General features: G+C 45.0%; 1 protein-coding gene across 1 annotated transcript; it reads left to right on the forward strand.

Moving 5' to 3' along the window:
• Positions 1-3,560: 3,560 nt before the first annotated feature.
• LOC144994953 (uncharacterized) lies at positions 3,561-5,147 on the forward strand. Its single transcript, XM_078954471.1, has 2 exons — positions 3,561-4,924; positions 5,009-5,147. The coding sequence occupies exons 1-2, from the start codon at positions 3,561-3,563 to the stop codon at positions 5,031-5,033; spliced, it is 1,389 nt and encodes a 462-aa protein (XP_078810597.1). The 3' UTR covers positions 5,034-5,147.
• Positions 5,148-8,885: the final 3,738 nt, after the last annotated feature.

Below are 8,885 nucleotides of genomic sequence, written 5' to 3' on the forward strand. Positions count from 1 at the left end.
GTTTGAAACCTTTTTCAATTATTGTTTTTTATTAGAACTGAGATGGTTGGAATGCTAAAACGTTTGCTCCCCTCACATCTTAAACATGTACTTCTCTACTGGTCAGTTAATAATGTGGAAGTTGACAGGTAAAAACACCTTCATGTTTATATTTAAGTCAACAGAACATCATCTTGATCTCACAGCTACAGCATCTGAATTTGTTCAGAGTTCAGATGAATTACCAGAGGTTTCCCTGCTAATATTGCATAACCATTCATCTGAGCTGCTGCAATTCGCAGCAGTCATTAGTGTTCCTTTGACAGATGTGTGGAGTTTCTGCTTTGGAACAAACTAAGAAACTTCTTGGTCCATGCAGGTAGGTATGTAGGATGTAGGTAATTTTTCAAAAGAGTTTCCTGGGTGCAACAATCATCCGGAACAGTCAAGATGATTGAAAATTTAGACGAAATACCTATCAGAAATTAAACTGGTGATAAGTTTCCCAACCAATTTCAATTCAATTTCAATTTTATTTGTATAGCCCAAAATCACAACAACAGTCGTCTCGATGGGCTTCGAAGTAAAACATGAACTCCAAAGGATCATGAATACAAAGAGTTCAATAGGAAAATACTAAAATGAACTAACAAACTGACTAAGCTATACTGCCATCCCTGCCCTTAGACCCCCCTTCGCGGTAAGGAAAAACTCCTAAAAAAACGGATTCCGGAAAAAACGAAGAAACCTCAGGGGTGAAGGAGGGATCCTACCCCAGGACGGACAGGCGATTTACCAGAACTCTTAGAGAAGAATTAACTTATCTAAATCTACAACTACATATATAAAGTCCAGCAGACGAGCTTCATCCAGCCGTGGTTGGGGGGACAGTCAGGGGCGTGAGTCGAGCCTGAGACAGGAACCACAGCCAGGTGTAGGAGCAGGAGCAGAGGCGAGGTAAACGGTCAGGAACTGGAGCACGGATGAACCAACTGGAGTCTGGAAGCACTCCCACTCCCCAGGAGGGGAAAGAGGGACAATACATGAATCACTGCAGCAAACAGAGGCATGGAGAACTAAATGATGAATAATGATCAAGAATAGAGGAGAGGAAGGGTAGATGAGAAAAGAGGACAGAACCCCAGAGCACCATAGTTACCCCAGCTTCAACTTCTAGCAGCCTTTAAAACAAATAGTTATTGATATTAAGTTTAATTTAAACACATTAACATTAAGTTAAATAATCTCTAAATACTAACTAGTCTGACAATAATCCTGTCCACAGAGGAATGTTTTCAGTCTAGCTTTGAATGTAGAAACTGAGTCGGCCTCTCTTCCATGAGCTGGGAGTTTATTCCATAAAACAGGGGCTTGGTGGCTAAACGCTCTACCTCCAACCGTACTTTTACTAATTCGAGGAACCACAAGCAGTCCTGCATTTAGTGAGTGAAGTGTTCTGATTGGATGGTAAGGGACTATGAGGTCCTTAATATAGGACGGGGCCAGTCCATGTAAGGCCTTATAGGTTAACAGGAGGATCTTGAACTTGATTCTAGAATCAACTGGGAGCCAATGGAGCGAAACTAACACAGGAGTGATGTGATCTCTTCTGCTAGTTTCAGCTAACAATCTAGCAGCTGCGTTCTGAACAAGCTGGAGACTTCTTAAGGAACTCTTAGGACACGCTGCTAACAAGGAGTTACAGTAATCCAGCCTCGACGTAACAAATGCATGGATGAGTTTTTCAGCATCACTCTTAGAAAGTAGATTTCTGATCTTAGCAATATTCCACAGGTGAAAAAAGGCAGTTCTACACGCCTGAGATATGTGGACTTAAATGATAAATCCTGGTCAAGTAAAACCCCAAGGTTTCTAACTGTGGAATTGGGGGCTATACTTATGCCATCCAGGGAGACTTCATGGATAAATACAACTGAGTATCGTCGGCATAACAATGAAAATTAATGCTGTGTTTCCTGATTATGTTTCCTAGGGGTAGCATATAAAGCGTAAACAGGATGGTTCCTAAAACTGAGCCCTGTGGGACTTCATAGTTAACTCGAGTGCACTGAGAGGAATGTCCATTTACATTAATGAACTGATACCTATGGGACAGATAGGATTTAAACCACTGGAGAGCAGATCCTCTGATCCCTATGTCCTGCTCTAATCTATGGAGTAAAATACCGTGGTCGATAGTGTCAAAGGCTGCACTGAGGTCCAACAGGACCAGAATAGAAAGTAGTCCCTTTTCTGAGGCCAATAACAAGTCATTAGAGACTCTAACTAGTGCAGTTTCCGTACTGTGGTGAGGTTTAAACCCCGACTGAAAGTCTTTAAAGTGGCTGTTGTCCTGTAGGTGGCGCTAAAGCTGCTTAACTACAACTCTTTCTAGGATTTTAGAAATAAAGGGCAGGTTTGATATCGGTCTATAGTTGGCCAAGATGCTAGGATCCAAACTGGGCTTTTTCAGAAGAGGTTTAACAACGGCATATTTAAAAGACTGTAGCACGTAACCCATTTCCAGAGAGGCATTTATCATTGTTAATATGGGATCATTAATAAGGGGGAAAAGTTTCTTTAAAAAGTCTAGTGGGAATTGGGTCTAACAGACAAGTTGAGGATTTGGAGGACGTAATAATTGATGTTATTTCCACTTGATCCACAGCAGTGAAGCAGTCTAATGTTACAGAGGTTTCTATGGATGCCTCCATTTCTACCGCTTCAGCCTGTTCTGGGCTGATAGTAGGAATAACTTGATTTAACTTATGTCTAATATTTGAGATTTTACTATCGAAAAATGTAAGAAAATCATCAGAGCTGAGAGAAACAGGAACATGTGGTTCTACTGAGCTCTGACTGCGAGTTAATTTAGCAATAGTGCTAAAAAGAAATCTTGGATTATTTCCATTCTCTGATATTAAGGTTGAATAGTACTGGCTTCTAGCTCTACGCAGAGCTTTTTTATAATTTAATAGGCTATGTTTCCAGATATCCAGAGACTGCTCTGAACCGGAGCGGCGCCATTCCCTTTCCAACTTACGGGTTTCTCGTTTAAGAGAACGAGTTTCAGCGTTAAACCACGGTGCTACTCGGTTTTGTCTAACGAACTTAGGTTTCAAGGGGGCAACAACATGGAGTGTACTCCTGAGGGCTTGTAAGGCATCATTAACAAAGTGGTCATTTATACTAGGACTGATGCTATGGGAGCTGGTCTCAGAGTATTTTCTCAGAATATCACTAAGTACTGGCTGAACTGTGTGTTTAAACTCAGACACAGAACGGTCAGTTAAGGTTCTTCTAAGCTGTTTCTTACTCACTGGGGCAGCAGGATGTTCTAATGTAAGCTGGAAGGTAATCATCAAATACAAAAGATGGCGCCGTGAACGGACGCCTGTTGCCATAGCTCCTGTAATCACTCTTTTACTCAAGTCTGTAATCATCGTCTCCTTTCCTTTTTTTCTCAATTTTTTTTTTTTTTTGTTGTTGTTGTTCTTTTATTATTTCTGTCTTTGTTCCATTTTTGTGCTTTTTATTTACTTTTTTCTCTCGTTGATATTCTCACATCGGAGGGAATAACAATGGAAAGCATGGCCATTGTTTACACGCGCGACCAGCTGCTGGCCCTGAGAGAGCCTAGCCTGTTTCATGGAGCTCGGCATGAGATTCCGAAGGAGATACGGAGGAGACGTCGGGGTCGCAGAGCCGGGACTCACGTTAAGATGAACAGAAGGAGATTTAAGCCTGTCGTGCCTGCAGTCATTATGGGGAATGTGCGCTCACTGGCCAACAAGACCGAGGAGCTAACGACGCTAATGAACACCCAGACGGAGTATCGGGAATGCAGCCTACTGAGCTTCACCGAGACGTGGCTGCACTCCCACATCCCGGACAGCAGCGTCGCGGTTCCTGGTTTTACGACTGTGAGAGCGGACAGAGATGCAGCCAGCTGCGGTAAGAAGAGGGGAGGCGGGATTGCTCTCTACGTGAGTGAGCGGTGGTGTAACCCCGGACACGTCTGCGTGAAGGAGCAACTCTGCACGCCGCATGTGGAGCTGCTGGCGGTGGGACTCCGGCCCTATTATCTGCCGAGGGAATTCACATCGGTTGTGGTGGTGAATGTGTATGTTCCTCTATCCGCCGATGCTGAGGCCGCCGCTGACGTCATCACTACCACCGTTTCCCGCCTGCAGACACAGCAGCCTAACTCTTTCTGCATCATCACTGGGGACTTCAACCACATCACCATGGACAGAACGCTTGGGGACTTCACTCAATATGTGAACTGTCCCACCCGGGGAAATAAAACTCTGGATCTGCTGTATGCAAATGCAAAGAAGGCATACAGAGCCACAGCCCTCCCCCCCCTCGGCAGGTCTGACCATAACCTGGTTCACCTCATCCCAAACTATGTCCCTATTGCCATGCGGGAACGTGTCCACAAAAAGGCTGTGAGGAGGTGGACCCCAGAAACGGAGCAGGCCCTGCAGGACTGTCTTGGGTCCACGGACTGGGACGCTCTTTGCACGCCTCATGGGGAGGACATTGATGGCATGACGGACTGCATCACAGAATATATTAAATTCTGTGAGGAGTCTGTTATGCCTACTCGAACTGTTCGATGCTTCCCCAACAACAAACCCTGGATCAGCTGTGACCTGAAGAACCTCCTGAACAGGAAGAAGAGAGCCTTCAGGTCTGGAGACCGGGAGGAGCTGAAGAGGGTGCAGCACCAACTTAGGGATCAGCTGAGGAACGGGAGAGATTCCTACAGGAGGAAGCTGGAATCCAAACTCCAGCAGGACAACATGAGGGCGGTGTGGTCTGGAATGAAGAAGATCACAGGATGTGGGGGGAGAAGCAGACCCATCACAGGCAGCAAAGAGAGAGCTGACGAGCTTAACACCTTTTTCAACAGGTTTAGCTCTCTGAATGCCTCAGCCTCCTCCCCCCCCAACTCCACCACACCACCCCCCCGCTCCTGCTGCCTCTCAGCTGTCTGACCTCCCACCTCATGAACCCCCCACACCTCCTCACCTTCCCTCCCCCTCTAACACACCACACCTACTGGGCCCACAGTCCATCACCCCTCCCCCCAGTCCAACCACCACCCCCCTCCCTCCCTGTTTGACTGTAACAGCCTGCCAGGTGAAGAAACAGCTGGAGAAACTTAACCAGCACAAAGCAGCCGGCCCGGATGGCGTCAGCCCTCGTACCCTGAGGACCTGTGCCCACCAGCTGTCTGCGGTTTTCCAGCATCTCTTCAACCTGAGCCTCAGACTGGAGAAGGTGCCGCTCCTCTGGAAGACCTCCTGCCTGGTCCCCGTTCCTAAGAAGACGTCTCCATCTCACCTCGGGGATTTCCGTCCAGTTGCCCTCACCTCCCATGTGATGAAGGTGCTGGAGAGGCTGGTGTTGGCTCAAGTGAGACCGGTGGTGAGCTCTTCTCTGGACCCCCTGCAGTTTGCCTACCGGCCGCGCCTGGGGGTGGATGATGCTGTCATCCATCTGCTGCAGCGAGCTGACTCACACCTGGATGGTGGCGGAGGCATGGTGAGAATCACCTTCTTTGATTTCTCCAGTGCCTTTAACACCATCCGGCCTTCTTTACTGGGTGATAAGCTGCGGCTGATGGGTGCTGGTGCGTCCACCGTCTCCTGGATCACTGACTACCTGACAGACAGGCCACAGTTTGTCCGACTGGGCGGCGTCCTGTCTGACGTGGTGCTGAGTGGTGTGGGAGCCCCACAGGGCACTGTGCTCTCTCCATTCCTGTTCACCTTATACACCTCAGATTTTCAGCACAACTCAAGAGTCATGTCACCTACAGAAATTCTCTGATGACTCTGTGGTTGTGGGGTGTATAAGCGGTGGACAGGAGGAGGAGTACAGGAGGCTGGTGGACGGATTTGTGGAGTGGGCTGGAGAGAATCACCTGCTGCTCAATGTGGACAAGACCAGGGAGATGGTGATCGACTTCCGGAGGAAAAGGACTGTCTTACAACCCCTCTGCATCCTGGGCAGGGATGTGGAAGCGGTGGAGGAGTACAAATATCTGGGTGTGACTATCGACAGCAGACTGAGCTGGAGGAGCCACAGCACTGCTGTGTACAAGAAGGCCTGCAGCAGACTCTACTTCCTGAGGAAGCTGAGGTCATTTGATGTGTGCAGCAAGATGCTGGGGATCTTCTACCAGTCTGTGGTGGCCAGCACCTTGTTCTCCTCTGTGGTCTGCTGGGGAAGCAGCATTGCAGTCAGTGACACCAACAGACTGAACAAGCTGATCAAGAAGGCGGGTTCTGTCATTGGCTGCAAACAGGAAACCTTTGAAGCAGTGATGGAGAGGAGGTCACTGAACAAGCTCTTATCCATCATGGACAACCCAGAGCATCCTCTCCACCCTGTTCTGGACAAACAGCGGAGCTCCTTCTCTAGAAGGCTCAGACAGCTCCGCTCCAAAACTGCCCGGTACCAGAAATCCTTCCTGCCAAATACTATAACCCTGTTCAATAATTCACAATGCAGAAGATAACCTTTGCACATTTTTTTTTTTCTCTTTTCTTTATTTTGCACATTTCTTTTGCACATCTCTTTACCTGCACTGTTATGTAAATAGCTCTTTAAATTATACCACATTTTCCTTGTTCTCTTTTTTTATTTTTATTTATATTATTCTTACTCTTTTTTTCCTGTCAGTTGTTATGGTAACGAACAAATTTCCCACGTGTGGGATCAATAAAGTATTTCTGATTCTGATTCTGATTCTAATCATAAAGTGATCAGAAATGATGGGGTTAAGAGGAAGGACACTCAGCTGGCTGATCTCTATCCCATGGGTTAGAACAAGGTCCAGGGTGTGCTTATGGCAGTGAGTGGGTTCATTCACACTTTGGGTGAAACCAACATCATCTAATAAAGCTGCAAACGCCTTTCCTAGGCAGTCACTGGGGTCATCAACATGAATATTAAAATCCCCTAATATTATAGTTTGATCAGAATCTAAGACAATAGTCGATAGGAAGTCGGAAAACTCAGTTAAAAATTCTGAATATGGGCCGGGGGGGGGGGGGGGGGGTAAATAATTATGAATAAAACAGGTTTTCGAGTTTTCCTGTTTGGGTGATTTATGGACAATATGATGCTTTCAAATGAATTATAAGCATTTTTAACTTTAGGGCTGAGAAGTAAGCTAGACTGTGATATTACTGCCAAACCACCTCCTTTCCCTGAAATCCTGGATTTCTGATAGTTAGCATAAGTGGGGGGGGGGGGGGGGGGGTTGCTTCATTCAATCTAACATAGTCATCCTGTTGGAGCCAAGTTTCTGTTAAGGCTAGAAGACTAAGGTTGTTATCAGTGATGAACTCATTGACTAAGAGGGACTTAGAGGAAATGGATCTAATGTTTAATAAACCGCATTTAATGACATCATTATTCTGCTTGTGAGAACTGCTGTCTGTCACTTTAAGGTTTCTATGACGCGCTCCTTTTACTTGTCTTTCAGCACATAAGCTAAAGCTAGGACCTGCTTGACTTTCCCTGCATGGGTTTTGCACCAGCACTAACCCTAGTTCATATTAGATTAAGCACATTAATTTTAAGATCATTTCAAAATCTTTAACATTGCGAGATTTTTCTTAACCTTATACTTTTGCAAATATAAATATTGAATTGTTTAGATAAAAAACAGTGTTGGGATCTTAGCTGTTAACAGATCATTTAATTGCATAAATGAACCACTGCTGCTTCAGAAATCTACTCCTCTCATTTACCCAACAACATGCGAGTCATCAGGCTACAGAATTATAGTTTGCTAAAGTTTAATAATGTGAAATAAAGGCACGCAAAGGTCATGTTTTATTTATCTGTTGAATCGCCATTAGCAGTTCAAATAACTGGGCTGCGGTTATAGCACATTCATTGAAAACCCCAACTGGGAGCCATCAATGCTCATCACGGGTATAAGTCTATCACAGCTTGATAGGAGAAACCAAAGCTCCTTAGCATTTTCCAAGGTTCTACTTTGAACAATGAAAAATAAAATCACCAAAACAAGCAGATTTGGACTGGATATGGACCTCCTCCACAGATTATTTGGTTCATATTTTTTGTCTTGCTAAGTGTGGGAACCTAAATGATCTGAGATCTGCTATTTCTTGACCTAAATTGATTCAAACCTGAATTTAGTTTATATGTAATTAACATTTCATTTTAAATTAACAAGTTATTTAGGTGCTGCATGGTGGAACCGTGGTTAGCACTCTTACCTCACAAGAAGAACCCCGGTTAAAGTCCCGGCTGGGGGACCTTAACCTGAACTCCAATGGGGGACCTTTCTGTGGGGAGTTTGCATGTTCTCCCCGTGCATGCGTGGGTTTTCTCCGGCTTCCACCCACCGTCCAAAAACATGCTTCATGGGTTCATTGGCTCCTCTTAATTGTCCCTAGGTGTGAGTGTGAATGGGTGTGTGATTGACCCTGCAACAGTCTGGCGACCTGTCAAGGATGTCCCCTGCCTTCGACCGAGTGGCCAGAATAGGTTCCAGCAGCCCTGTGACACCGAAAGGGATAAAACAGTTTACAAGGTGAATGAATGAAATTATTTTGGTGAAACTAATCCTTGACAGCATTTTTTTTTTCCTGGATTTAAAGCTATTGGCTTATTTATCTTATTTTCACAATAGATGTCTTTCTGATGTAACTGTATAAGAAATATCGAATTACATAAAATGTGTTCTTGCTTAATTTCTCTGTTGCAACACTTTTATGTTAGAGAATTTGATGACAATAGTCAAAATATTTATCTGTACGTAAAGGTAACTATGAGTCTAAATGGAGTTTCAGGGCAGTAAATTCGATACGAAAGAAACAAATAGACAAAGAAAAACTAATCTTCTTGATGAAGTT

This window comes from Oryzias latipes, chromosome 10, assembly GCF_053564925.1.
Source record: "Oryzias latipes strain Hd-rR chromosome 10, Olatipes_Hd-rR_3.1".
Classification (NCBI taxonomy): domain Eukaryota; kingdom Metazoa; phylum Chordata; class Actinopteri; order Beloniformes; family Adrianichthyidae; genus Oryzias; species Oryzias latipes.

Coding starts and splice junctions, on each gene's coding strand:
- LOC144994953 (XM_078954471.1), top strand. CDS start 3,561: ATGGAAAGCATGGCCATTGTTTACACGCGCGACCAGCTGCTGGCCCTG. Junction 4,925..5,008: donor TCTCTGAATGCCTCAGCCTC/CTCCCCCCCCAA, acceptor AACCCCCCACAC/CTCCTCACCTTCCCTCCCCC.